Genomic DNA, 14,092 nt, shown 5'->3' on the forward strand with positions numbered 1-14,092 from the left:
AACCTTAGGTTAAGAAGTTTATTAAATTTCAAGGCAAACAAAAAAGTCCTTCGGAAGATATGGGACCCGAAATACCCCTTGTTAGCACTTTTCTGTGAAATATCAAATCTCCAACTTATTACTAAAAACGGGGGTAGTGATATGATTGATAAAACAGTTTTTCGATCATAACACGTTTTACGATTTCTTTAATGACCTCATAGCCAAACTGTGTTTAGTGTTTGGGGAATTAGCAAAGTTCTTTAACGACTTAAAAATAACAAAGGCAATATCAGTTCATGCTTATCTTTTCAATAAAAGCAATTATTATATACCTGTAGGCAAAAACAGCCATTGAATAATTCCTGATATACCATGGCTATTATACCACGGTAGAATTTTTTTTTCAAATTTTGCTTTCAAAGTTTGAGTTTTTTTGTTGCTCTTGTTGTTATCAAAGAAATTCATTAAAATAAATCTATTGTCAATTTCATAAACAAATTTTATGATTAAAAGTAATTAAGAAAATCATTAAGAAAGAAAAACATTCGATCGTTCGATTATGGGAGTGTTTTAAGTGAAACGTTTAGCTATTGACATAATTAATGTTTTATTTTTGCCTCTAGGTATATAATAAAACATATATTCAATAGGTTTTCGTTGGTTATTGGATTTATTAACCCTCGGTGATGTATATTCAACTCGGCTTCGCCTCGTTGAATATTACATCACCTCGGGTTAACTTTTACCCATTGAATATCTGCTTATTATACTGTGATTTCACTTCGTTTCGAAATAATCAATGATACCAATAATACCAATGCACCAACACTTAACATTTTCCAATTTTTAATTGCACTGTTCAAAAAAGATAATATAACCCCCGTTTTTAGTAATAAGTTGGAGATTTGATACTTCACAGAAAAGTGCTAACAAGGGGTATTTCGGGTCCCATATCTTCCAAAGGACTTTTCTGTTTGCTTTGAAATTTAATAAACTTTTTAACCTAAGGTTGAACTACCACTGGTGTAAAAATAAACGTTATAGCATAAGTAGAAAAAAAGCTTTATTTTTACAATCGCAAATTTAACCGCTAAAAATCGCAAATTTTTCAACCAAAAACACATTCAAATATAGCGCTTTTGATTCTCTAAAACAAGCAAAAAAATTTTCCATAATTATACTTGACTATCAAGAGTTACAGGCATTCTTGTTTCCACTGCCAATTATATCTGGACAGACTTTAGAATAACGATACCTGAAAATTTGTAATTCACATGTTGATTCTTCATAAAAACAGGAAAAACGAAATTTTTACAATCTAGTTTGATAGTTTGGCGTACTTTCATCACCTGCATTATTTGTGTTGACTTTTTTGGAATGATGTTGGGGTTGCTTTACTGATTTCCTGAGACATATCTGGATGATGAAGTGACGTCATTTCAACGCAGTGAATAGCTGCTTTCACTACAAAAAGGAAAAAGTTAAGGATATCAGAAAATCTCATAAATAAACGAGACATTTTGGCCTCAAATTACCAGACACAAATTGTAAAACATTTTTTTGGACTGTTGTAAGTACCTAACCTGACAGGGCCCCCACAAGAGCAGCCAGCGGCTAGAAATTACAAATTATCTGTTCTGAATGGTAACTTTCCCTGGAAATATGTATCTGTTCTTTTCTTGCCAGACTCCTGGATAAACGTATCTGTTCTTGAAAATTTTTAGGTTCCTGGAAATTTTCATCTGTTCGAGTTCAAATCACGTATCCTGGAAGGATTCATCTGTTTTGATATTTTTTAAATCAATCGGCTAGAAGTGTAAAAAAAAATTCAAAACGAATTTCAATTTACAACATTAAAAAAAAAATCACAAAATTAAAAATTACTATCAGGTAATTACAATTCGATTTTTTTTAATGTTGTAAATTGAAATTCGTTTTGAATTTTTTTTTTTACTATACTTGTGATCATGGTGCAAAGAAAACACCGAAACGTCAAATAATAAATAAAATTAAATTTTTAGTTTTCACTTTTTTTATGAAATTTATCCGACCCAGCAAGAAATTTTTTCAATATCCAGTAACAAATCTTACACTAACTTGTAGTCTGAAAAATTCTCATCACAATGATACCAAATTATTTCTAAAAATTTGATAGAAATTCATCAAAGACAGATTTGATTTCTTATTTTCGTGCACTTTAGCTTTTAATCTAATTATGCGGCTTAATGCGGTCATGATGCCGTTATATCATTTAGAATCGCTAGAAAATTCTGAGCAAGAAAATATCTTATCTTTTTGTATCAAAAGTGGTCTCCCTAAATTATAAGCACCTAAAGTTTACGGATAATTATATTTGAAACAAAAGAATTTCGTCATACCACGCTAATTATACAATTTTTTTAAAGCAACAACAAAAGAAATCCATTTGCTCGAAACAAATTCCCTTAAGGGCAAAGGACCTGGTATATGACGAGCCGTTTGTCTATTGTTCTGAAAAAGCTGTTTTTCCATCTCTTTACATTCCTCTGATCTAGGCTAGTATGTAATTTAATAAAATCTATAAACTTGACAATCCATTTTTTCCCCCGCATAAATTTCTTCGCTTAAATGATAGTTTAGAGGGGGGTGTCAAAATAAGAAAACATATTTCTAAAAGATTGCTTCGTCGATCGCTTCTGTTTGTTTGCAAGAAAAGCTATGTTACATATATGAAACTTTCCTACTTTGTACTTCCCTGGCGGCCTTGAAAAAATTATACAGTACTTCCCCACGCCCCTTCCCCATTCACAGTGTTTTCAGCCTCAAGATAAAATTAAACATGACTTACAGTTCATTTCAGAAATCTTTTCTTTCATCTCTTTCATTTCATCAATTAGTTGGTTGATCAGTTTTAGATTTGCTTCACTTTTGGTAGCCATACTGTTTTTGGTTTATCGAGAAAGATTTTTTTGACACAACTACAATTTCGAAACCCTCTCACCTCAGGCATATAACATTTTGTCAACAAATAATCGAATGTTTAATGACGTCACCCACAACATGGTTTTCTATTGGTTCATTTAATAATGGCTTTCTAAATCATATACAATTCGAACGTTCTCAAAACAAAGCTTCTTTTTAAATGACCCATTCGAACGTTTACGTTCGAAATTGACATACGATACACCTATAATCAAAACAAAGGGTTTTTTTAAATAACACCATTCGAACGTCTGAGTTCGAATCTACAATCAGTGACAAAATATACTTGGCACAAAAGGGAAATTCACCGGGTGTTTTGAAACCACAATCGATTTGTAAGTGCTCAAGTAGGTTCGAAGGGTAGAGTTTTAAAGCTAGACTTAAAACTTAGGAACTTAGGATCCAAAAGTTCAAAAATGGTCTAGTAGGGCTGGAAATATAGCCCAGAAACCAATAAATCCCTCCCAGATCGAAATAATCGATTAAATCAAGTTGAAGGCCTGAAATTGACATTCTCGCTCGAACTTCAATTTTCGAAAAAATGGTAAATTCGCCAAAAGTGCCAATATATTATGGCACTATGATTGTAGACATTAGAATGACCAATTATCAAAACAAAAATGTCCTTTCAAATGATCCAATTCGATCGAATTATAAATTTTGATCAAATCAAACAAAAAAAAAGAATTACAAAATGCCAGGAGAGGGGGGTACTAGGTTCTCGGGGTACCTAAGGCACTCCCCAATGGTCTCATGAGGTTCCACCATTTAACATGAATGTTTTTTATGTTTTTGGAAGCGTTTCGAAATTAATCATATATTTGGAAATAGACAAATGCTTTTGGTTCATTTTTCGTATATGTTTATTATAAATATTGGTACAAAATCTAGTTAATTGTACAAAATAGTAATCATATAAGTAAGATTGTTAAAAAAACAACATAGATTTCCAGATTGACATAAATTCTAATGACGAAAAAATTGCTAAAAACCCGCTTAGTGTTTTCGTTAAACTTCTTCCTATAAAACGATTAGACGCATAAGGTTTGAAAATCAATCTTTATCTGAGACGTTAGTTAGACTTGATGGCACAATGACACAATGATTCTTCCTGTGTTGTAAAAATCTAAATAATATGTAAACAACGGAACAGAACAATATTGATATAAATTGAAAGATCTTGACCTAAGTAATATTTTATAAAAAAATAGAAACTAGTATGTACAATAATTATTCCCATCATATTCACCAATGGTAAAGTTTCTAAATCTAATCAAAACGCTAAAAAATAATTTCTAAAGTTATTAAGTATACCAAGCATAAGAACTCAACATAAGGGACATAATTCTTGTGGACTCCGTCCATAACAATTTTGTCCCCGGGACAGGGATTGGCTAAAACAGTGTTCAAAATACTCCCAGAAATTTTGAATTCTGTACCAACCAACTATGGCTGAATGGTCGTACTTTCCCCTCCATTCATGAAGATATCGATCTCGAAAAATATCGAAATTGTGACGATGAGCGATTATCTATCACAAGCTCCATTGATGTTTGAAAGGCGCCGGAGAAGCACTACTTTCACCTACCGATGCTTTCTGGTGATAATGAACTATCGTAACCAAGGACGTCCCAATACTTACGATTTATATCTCCAAACCTAGAAAGAAATCATTCATTAAATATTTTATGCATAACCAACAACAAAAAGATAGAAATGCGGCTCCGGGCATGATAAATAAAAGTGCAGTGATTATACGGTATTAGTAGTAATAGTTATGGGGGGGGCACCAATGGTAAAGCGTTAAGTACATAATCCTAACCCAATGTCAGAAATTATTTTCGCGGCCAGAAATGTTCACGATTTTCACGAATTTGCTAAAATTCGCGAAATTAAATTATCGTGAAAAAAGATAAGGATCTCACCAACCTTTTCCCAGTGAGTTTTATTAGGAAGTTCCAATATGTTGGCTTCAAATATGTTGGTTGTAAAATAGCCTGAAAATGAATGAATATGTAAAAACCGGTACTAAGGTTGGAGAATGCCGGGTATGTACAGAACGGGCATTTATTCATTTTAGGGAAAAAGGACCCTTAGGAGAAATGATTTTTTGAAAGATGTTCTTTCCTAAGATAAATTACTTTCGTACCCTTACAGAACATAGCAGGTAAAAACTCTAAAAGCTCTGAAGCAGAAAATAGCAGTTGAAAACTTTGACCTTTAGAGAGAACATTTTGAATTTATAAACATTTTGAAAAAGAAAATATAAACTTACACCGTGGAACATGAGTCCAGTACAAAGTGTATACAATATTGTGTCGAAATGCTTGATATATGGAAATTGTCCTTTTTGTATGCCATTCATATAAAACAGCTGGAAAAAAATTATAAAAAACGATAACAATTTTAGAGGTTTTAAGGGTTAGATAGATAGATTGAGTTAGAGCATTAAGGAAGGCCCAGAGGTACCTTCCATCATGGTAAAAGTTAAGACCGATAAAAACCACACCACTACGTCTAGGTATATAATCTTACCTCTAAGGTTTTGCTTAAGACATAAAGTGAAATATAGGAGCTCCGTTGTAGAACCATCGAGCAACCGGCAACAGCGCCTACGAGAAATGCAAGAATTTTCGATTAGAACACAAATCGATACACGCTTTTTTTATATAAGAATATCTTCTATAAGAATATTAGGGTGAAAATTTGCCAAATCGTAAGAATATCCTAAGAATAACCTCTAGGGTGAGTTTCACAGAATTTTATAAGGATACAGTCATTTTGTATTTGGTTAATAGAAAAAATGTTGCTTCCTTTGTTAGACTTGAATTTAAACTGAGACAGAAATGTAATTTTAGCTCCAAATACTCATTCAAAACTCCAAAACTCTCAAACTGATCATTTCTCATGTTTGTAAAAAAGTCAAGTCTGAAAAATTAAGAATTCGTTAAGAATATTTCACCCTCAATTTTGGTAATTTCTTAAGAATACTAGACCCTCATCCAAAGTACACTATTCTTAAAAAAAAAGCGTGTAAATGAAAAACACCTTTCGTCCTCCATGTTTACGATTTACTATTATGAAAATGAAAATCATACAGTAGCCCAAATTCTACAAGAATTAAAATTTGCCTGGTTCATCGTGTGTATTTCTCAGCTTCAACAGAACAAAAACTCAATAAAATCAAATGATTTTAGACTTAGATTATAAACGAATCTAACACTCCCTTACTAATAAATTGGTTCTTGTCAATTCAAAGTCGAGTCTTATTTGTTCGAACTAAAGAAAATACTGAACTTTTTCAGAGTAATTTTCTCGATATGCAGTGGGTATAATTTAGATAAAATGTAATAAAAGTTCAAATAGAGAAAGTCCACTCATTTTTACTAATCCGTTCTACCCGCATCACGCTCTACTCTAAAGCGCTGAGGGGCATACGATGATCTGACAAGCTATTTTTTTTTCAAAAGCTTATTTGATATCCATCTCAAATCTAGATAGAAATCATCACTGCGATCGGCCAACCTAGATAGATCCTTTAAACGAGCCGCGTCTTTAAGAGTGAAAACATGCTGTACGCGGAGTAATCAGGATAGGTTCGGACATTAGGGTCTTACCTGCAATGGCTGAATTCATGCCTTCTTTGCCTTTGTTTATTCTGTCCAGTAGTTTTTCTATCGTCTAAATAAAAATATGATAGTTTGATTGGCTTAATAAATAATCATGCATGAAGACATCAACCCCTTTTAGTACAGTAAAAATGATTTTTCAGGTAGGAGCTGGAAACGACCACAAAATATCGTAATATTGGAAAGCGATGTATTGATACACAATCCAAAAAAAAAAGATAAACAAAGAGACCGTGACAAATTTAAAACTCGTAACGTTCTTGGCTAGTTCTATCTATCTAAAGCAAAGTGTGGAATGGAAAAATAGAAAAAGCCTCCGTTTGTTGAGCTTTAAAACCGTTTAACTCACATTATACAGGAATACCAGACTGCCACAAAAGCCACCGAGTCGGAGACTATCCATAGAAATGAGTGCTCTTTTAAATGCTCCTGAAAATAAAGAGAATTTGATCGATATCTTCTATGGTTGAAAACCTAAACTAAGATCCCATTCACACGCCACAAATCCATTTCGCTCCGAAAGGTAAGAAGCTATTCTATTGGTTGAATTAAATCTTCAAGTCACATCTAACCAATAGAATGGCTTCATTTCGTTTCGGAGCAAAACGGAACCGTTACCTACGAAACATTATCTAAAAAGGGATTATTTGCACAGGCTAAGGTTGAAAGAGAGTTTTTCTTTTTCTTATTTTTTTTTTTTTTAAAGATGATTCGTCAACTTCGGAAGCATTAGATAAGTTAATTTCTGCAATACTGACAGACACCTTGCAATCAATTCCTGTATCTTCGTGTCTCTACCATAGATATAAAACACTACAACGCAAAGGCAGGTAAAGCAAAATAATGCGCCATCTTTGCTGAAAGTAGGTCATAGTAGGTAACAGTTCGGTACCGGCAATTTGTTCAACCAAGCAAAAAAACCAGACTGGCACGAAGCGACGAGGCGAAAGATAGGCTTAAGCAATCAAATTGCCGGCACCGAACTAAGGTCTACTTATCAAAGATGGCGCATTATTATGCTTTAGCTAGGGACAGAGTAACTATCTAGTATTTTATACAAGATATCTGTGGTCTCTACATACAAAAGCTGTTGTAAAAACGACGATGGTTTGTATCACGTCAATTTAGCATATCTTGTTCTAAATTGACGTAATTGAAATATAAATTGACGTCAAATATATTATTTATTATCATGAAAAAGAAAAAACTTATTTCAAATACATACAAACGATACAAATCAGGCATTAGCCACGGTTTGTGTATTTTTATAGTTAAAAGTGAATGATTTTCAAGTGAATTTGAGAATCTATTTTTATACAGTGTTTATAAATTTGTATTTCGAGAATGGAGATTGATAACCATTCTAGTGAAATCCGTAATGGATTTAAAAAAGCTACTTCGTCTCTTCCGCGAAAGGAAGATCGCGAGCAAAAGAAAAAATCAAAAGATGCGATCGAAAAGATCACTCGATTAGAAAAGAAAATCGACGAAAAGAACGATCGAATTCGATCTTTGAAGAAAGAAGTCAAAACATTTAACAGTGTTTTAACCGACAAACAAAAAAACCACGAGTCAGCTTTGACCAAAGAGCGACAGGTACGCTTCCATGGATTTTCTAGTGAATGATGACTTTTCTTGAGAATGTATAGATAATCTTAAATTACAAAATCAAATAAAACTTTTCTACTAAAAAAACTTTTGTTCTCTGAATATATTTTTATGTCTTAGAAAAAGATGTCATAGGTCTTCTTTCTCTATTTTATACAGGTAGAGTCCGACTTACGAAGGAAAGTGAAATCGCTGAAGAAAATCCAATCCGCATCCAGCGATCAAATCAAACTAGTCAAAAAGCAATATGAAGAAAAAGTCGTCCTAATGAAAAAGAAAATTACAGACTACGAGGAGAGAATAAAAAAGGCGAATAACGATCGTTTTGAATGGGAAATGACAAAGAATAAGTGCGAGGAAGATTTGAAAATTCTCTTGGAAGATTATTTTCAACGAGGAAATCTACTCGAAGCTGCGGAAACCAAAGTTGAGAAGTATAAAGAACGAATGTCCGAAGAACAAAAGAAGTTAAATGTGTTGAAAGATCTCTATGACACAATGGAGCAGAAGTGCCAAGACATTCAAAGTGAAAAACGCGTCCAAGATATCAGAATGGCAGAAAAGTTGAAATTGCTTGAATCGGAAAACGAAAAACTGAAAAATTCTTTGTTGGAAAACGATGCAAAATATGAGAAATTGTTGCTAAGCGGGCAGAACAAGGATATTACAATGTCGTGCAATGTTACAGAGGATGACGTTGTAGAACATCCAAAAGATGGTGGTCTATATATGGTTACTTCTTTTGGACATTCTGCTGCTTCCAAAGATATTGCCGGCAATGAAAAGTCCGAATCTGTCGTTGCTAGCACTCCAGTTGATGCTACTAAAATCAATGCTACCAGGGAAGAATATTCCTGCGAGGACAAAAAACATATTCCCTCAGTGAAGAATCTTTCGAAAGCTCACAGTGTTCCACCAGTCAAAGAAAATGTCAATATTGGTAATGCAAATATCTTGCCTTTTCAAAAACCAGCAAAACCATCAAATTTGAAAAGAAAGTTGAACAGTTTGAGCAAGACAAAGAAGTCAGTTTCTTTCAAAAGCGAAGTCGATTTGCAATATTTTGACGGTGAAAATGCTCCAATGACCAGTAACAAAGAATACATTACTATCCTCAAACCACCACAAGACAAATCAGCTACTTCTGAATCCTCAAACGTATCAGAAACGCCTTCAAAACCTATTCGCAAAGTCTACAAAAACATTCCAGAGTTTCATCCAATCAAATCAACGCCACCACGTCGTTTACCAAAACTACAATCTTTTCCACCACCAAAATCACTCTGTTCCGTTCAACCACAAGAGAAAATCTCAGCATCTGACATATTTGGACCATGTAAACAAGACTTTGAGGATATTGACATTCCCAAAATGTTCCATTCCGACAATTTGTATGAAGCTATGGACTTCCTACTAACCATGTAAAAGCAAGAAAACCCATACCATAAAAATCAATTGATCTATACTTTGTAAAATATCATACATATGACCCTCATAAAATATACCACACCTCAAAGCAACCTTTGATTCTTTATTCCTTATCTTTTATAGGACCACAAAAAATTACCAAGAATTGAATACGATTTTTACAAGTTGTCTTCAGTTTTGAATGCCAAATCCCTTTGATCCCTCTAGGTAGGGAGAACCTTGTATTGCAATACACACGAGAGAATCGATCCTCCAGTTCCTAGACCAGTTCCTGGAGTACAGTTGCCTAAACGACCTTGCTTTTTAAACTTTGGTAAAAAAAAATATGATGCAATCTTTACCCCTAAAAAGATGTACGACCTAAAAAGATGTACGACCTAAAACCGTGCCGGCCTGTTAAACTTTAAATTATCCGACGTTAGGTTCATAAATAGAAAGTTCAATAAGTTGTTGTTACGAGGGTTGGTTGATTTAGCATATAACATCTTATTTTAGGGGTATTCAGGAATACAATTTCATGACTTTTTTTTAAATCTCATAGTTTTCATTCCATCAAAATGAATATTTTACTTGTACTAAGGAGACCTGAAATGTTGAAAAAACCAAAGCTTACCAATAGACTTTTTTGACTTCACAAGAAACATCAAGAAGTTGTAAGCAGTTTGTATACCATATCCAACGACGAATGATTTGCCAGCCAATTTGGCACTGAAAAATTAATAATTCAGTCAATTTAAAAAGCCTTGTCACACATAAAATCGATTTTCGAAGTAAGGTCCAAAAGCCCTCTTGAAGATTCTGTTAAAAACCTGAGACCTAAATTTCAATTTCCTACTTTTAGAACTGATGTTCTATGGTCTAATGTACTATGTAAAGGCGCAATTTAAATATTTGATCATTCTTCCAGGGGTGGGGAATGTCTTAATTACTTATATTTCTTGCTTTATGAGGCCTCCATAAAGAGCAGGAGACAAGTTTTACCTTAATTCAAAGTGAAGCCTGCTCTCATCAATCGACCTTGTAACAATCATTGTCTGTTTTATTTTTCGTACGTCTCCCTTCCTAAAGAAAACAAAAATTGGCATATTATATAATCTCAGCAGCAACAATATGAACTTCCTCTTCCTTTATAATAAGTCAATATTTAAGTCCAGAATTTCGTGTTCATATATTAAAAAACTATTTCTCTTGTTAGATAAACAATAACAAAAGGTTCAACGACAATAAATTACTAACTGTATGATTGATTTGATGAAGCCATCTGGTAGGTTTTTGGTCCTGCACGAAAAAAAGAAAACACCAATAAATTATTAAAATCATTAACCTGTATTTCCTAAGTCAAGACAGTTGAAACAAAACAATAGGCAATCCTTGCTGAGTTAACAATAGTAGTAGAACACAGTTACCAACACCAGCTATTTCATTCAACCAAACAAAAATATGGTACAAAGCAAGGCAGCGAGAAAATGGACTTGATTAATCAAATTGCCGGCGCCGAGCTGCGGTTTACTTATTCAAGGATGGTGTATTATGTAGCTTCAGCTAGGGACAAAGAAGCTCCATCTAGTCTTATATGAGATATCTGTGGAAATACCTGTACATGTAACCCAAAGCAGAGGCAGCAGCAGCAAAGATGATTACCTAAAGGAAAAAATATCTATATTTAATAAGGCTTTTAGGTTATTCCGAAGCAAAGAAAATTAGGCAAGGGATAATATCAATTGGCTTAAGGATTAGCGTTACAAACCTTTAAAGAAAAGGGTGCACAAAAAGGATAACTTCAAGTCGATTTAAATATGAATGATTGATACTATTAGAATAATTGATTGATTGATTGTCTACAGAAAGTTTCCTCAAGTATATTATACTCAAATGTAAAAAAACAGAACGACTATCGCGTCGATAAACAAAAAAGCCGTTCAAATATCAGTTGGTTGTGAGAATTCTCATACAATTTCAATTTGGCTGGTGAAGCCAAAGCATAGTAAATGTATTGTAATCAGCAAAGAGACAATTTTTATTTTTCATCAGAACCAACCTTGTTCTCTTAGTGCAAGAAATTAATAAAAGGGCAGAAGTATACAATTTACATACAACTTACATACCTCTCCAAACGGGACATCTTTTGCAAGGCCATGATGTTTCAGCATATTGAATATGGTGTCAAAAGCCTGAGTGAAATCAAAGGAATGAATTTTAAAACTAATCTATATTTCAAATTCTTGTACATGTCTTAGATTGACTTTCATTAAGCAGAAAATGGTTGTTTTATTCTCCATGAAATCATAAGGATAAGATGAGATATAAGATCCTGAACAAATCTACAAAACCCATTTTCCAGCATGTTTCAGCATTTTTAGCATTTTGAAAGGAAAGTAATTATTTTGTATATATTATACTGTGTTTAACATGTAGACAGCGAGTGCTCCTCTTCTTGACTTTCGTTCGATAGAGATTGCAACAAATGATGAAAGACATCCTGGTAGAAAACCTGCTGACCATGGGTAGTAGCCACCAAGAATTTTCCTGTAAATAGTCAGAAAATAATTTCAAAATTATAGTACTGTGATATTGAAAAACCCCACTATTTTTATATACTTTTACACACAATATAACCCTGGCTTGGAAGCATACGTTGCAAGCTTTTTGTAAACTTTTTGCTGAAGTAAAAAAGCAATTTGCCGAAGTTTTGATGACAGATACCAAAAACTCCTCTTGAAATTGGACGCTACTGAAAGCTGTTTCAATCAAGAGGCTTTTATACAACTACGAATTTTAAGAATTAATTATTATATGTTTAAAATCGAATTTCTTCTAAAAATAAGGATGCAAAACCCCAACAACATATTTTAACGAAATGCCATCTGGGAAGAGTTGTCATTGACTTTTGATCAAGTAAAAGTTAATTTCATAACAAATCAAACTCTTCTGAATCAAATCTGAAAAGGAAAATTAGCTGGTATTCTTCCTTGACACAACTCTAAAAGAACTGAAAAACGTAAGCACAAACAATTAATTTACCTGACCAAACAGAAGAATACTACCATGAAGAACCCATTAGCTGCAAGGAAAGCTGACGATTGTGCGATTTCCATGTACAGCTTTTTCATGAAATAGATCTTGCCTTTTCTGTTTAACAATGCACTTGCCTAAAACGATTTCATTTGTACGATGGTGACGGAGGAGATAGGTTGCTCAACATTATAGTGGATTTTAAAGAATAATTTTCATTTATGATTGCCTTCAAGATAGAATTCTCAGGAAACTACCCTCAACTGCTCTAACTTGGGACTATCTGACAAAACATGGGATGGCAATTCGGCCACCATTTCACCTAACCTCTAAAGTCATTTTTTAATTAACATAACCTGAAATCATAGATAGCAAATAATGTGAAAACGCTACTCTCATCAGGTAGGCTTTCACACCGCAGCAACAAGGAGAAATACGAAAAAGTGGTTGCGCGCATTCACGCAAGCACCCGACACAGATATACAAAAGTCTGTTCTTCCGCTGCGGTAAATAGTGTAATCTGTTTTTGACACTCGGTAACTTTGACATGTCAATCAATTGCGGACGCTTGAAAAAAAGTCTCTAGAGAAAACAAATGATGTCAAGATGTGAGCAGCGTGTGTGTGATTAAATTGTTAATTAACTTCTTCAAATTATGTACAAACTTAAAATGCTTTAAAAATAAATTTGGTTGTGATTATGGGATGGTGAAAGTTTGATTGATAAACTTGGTGGAAGTATCAAAACAAATTTGTTGTCAAAAGGATTTAACAGTAAGTGAAAATACAGGCCAGATATTAACAATCCCAAGTTTTGACCAATCGTCCCAAGTGAGAGCAGTTGACGGTATACAGGGGCCAAAAATAACATCCCATACTAGGCTTCAAAATCTATGTTAGGGCTTTTCAGTTTTTCATGTAAAAAGTAAAGCTTACCGTGTACAAAGGAACATAAACCGAGAGAGCATATTTCAAGCAGTTGATTAAAATACTGAAGGCACTTCCACGACAACTTTTGTCCCATGTATGACCAGCAACATCACATTGTACATCAGTAAACTTTGAAAAGATACTTGGCATTTTGTGCTATGTTTGTGGTATCCTGTATATATTTAGTTATATCTATGGAAGGAATAATGTGTTGAACGGTGAAAAAGAATGCGGCTATTACATTTTGATTTTTCCCGACATGTTTCGAACTCGGTCCGTTCTCAAGTGTTTTTATACAAAATTATTTGACGTCAATTTGGACAAATATGTCATTTTGGGTGATTTCGGCTTGAAAATGGGTTGGTGTAAATAGGGCCACCTGATAAGTTGAATTTGGTCTATAAAATGAACGTGTAAACCAGACTTAGGCGCTCGGTTGGAGAAGATTGAGTTCTTGGTTCAATCCATGAGGTGCGTGAGGGTTCTCAGTTCTTTGATCCAGAAGTTTTCTCTCTGTAGTATGGAAGGAATAATAATGATAAT

The 14,092-nt window shown here is 33.7% G+C and overlaps 2 protein-coding genes and 1 long non-coding RNA gene across 3 annotated transcripts; 1 reads left to right on the plus strand and 2 right to left on the minus strand.

The window, feature by feature from the left end:
- Positions 1–1,244: 1,244 nt before the first annotated feature.
- LOC136807802 (uncharacterized) lies at positions 1,245–2,963 on the minus strand. Its single transcript, XR_010846723.1, has 2 exons — positions 2,810–2,963; positions 1,245–1,446 (listed from the first exon to the last, which is right to left on the minus strand). It is a non-coding gene; the product is annotated as an uncharacterized lncRNA (long non-coding RNA).
- A 944-nt stretch (positions 2,964–3,907) lies between these two features.
- On the minus strand, positions 3,908–13,768 carry LOC136807718 (transmembrane protein 135-like). Its single transcript, XM_067064328.1, has 14 exons — positions 13,556–13,768; positions 12,630–12,757; positions 12,008–12,134; positions 11,714–11,779; positions 11,203–11,249; positions 10,845–10,886; positions 10,590–10,670; positions 10,222–10,316; positions 6,922–7,001; positions 6,561–6,624; positions 5,479–5,555; positions 5,219–5,317; positions 4,873–4,940; positions 3,908–4,602 (listed from the first exon to the last, which is right to left on the minus strand). The coding sequence occupies exons 1-14, from the start codon at positions 13,697–13,699 to the stop codon at positions 4,524–4,526; spliced, it is 1,197 nt and encodes a 398-aa protein (XP_066920429.1). The 5' UTR covers positions 13,700–13,768; the 3' UTR covers positions 3,908–4,523.
- LOC136807791 (myosin heavy chain, clone 203-like) lies at positions 7,492–9,605 on the plus strand. Its single transcript, XM_067064416.1, has 2 exons — positions 7,492–8,168; positions 8,340–9,605. Exons 1-2 carry the CDS (start codon positions 7,917–7,919, stop codon positions 9,603–9,605), a joined length of 1,518 nt encoding a protein of 505 aa, XP_066920517.1. The 5' UTR covers positions 7,492–7,916.
- Positions 13,769–14,092: the final 324 nt, after the last annotated feature.

This window comes from Clytia hemisphaerica, unplaced genomic scaffold (genome assembly GCF_902728285.1).
Source record: "Clytia hemisphaerica strain Z4C2 unplaced genomic scaffold, Clytia hemisphaerica genome assembly, whole genome shotgun sequence".
Taxonomy (NCBI): Eukaryota; Metazoa; Cnidaria; class Hydrozoa; order Leptothecata; family Clytiidae; genus Clytia; species Clytia hemisphaerica.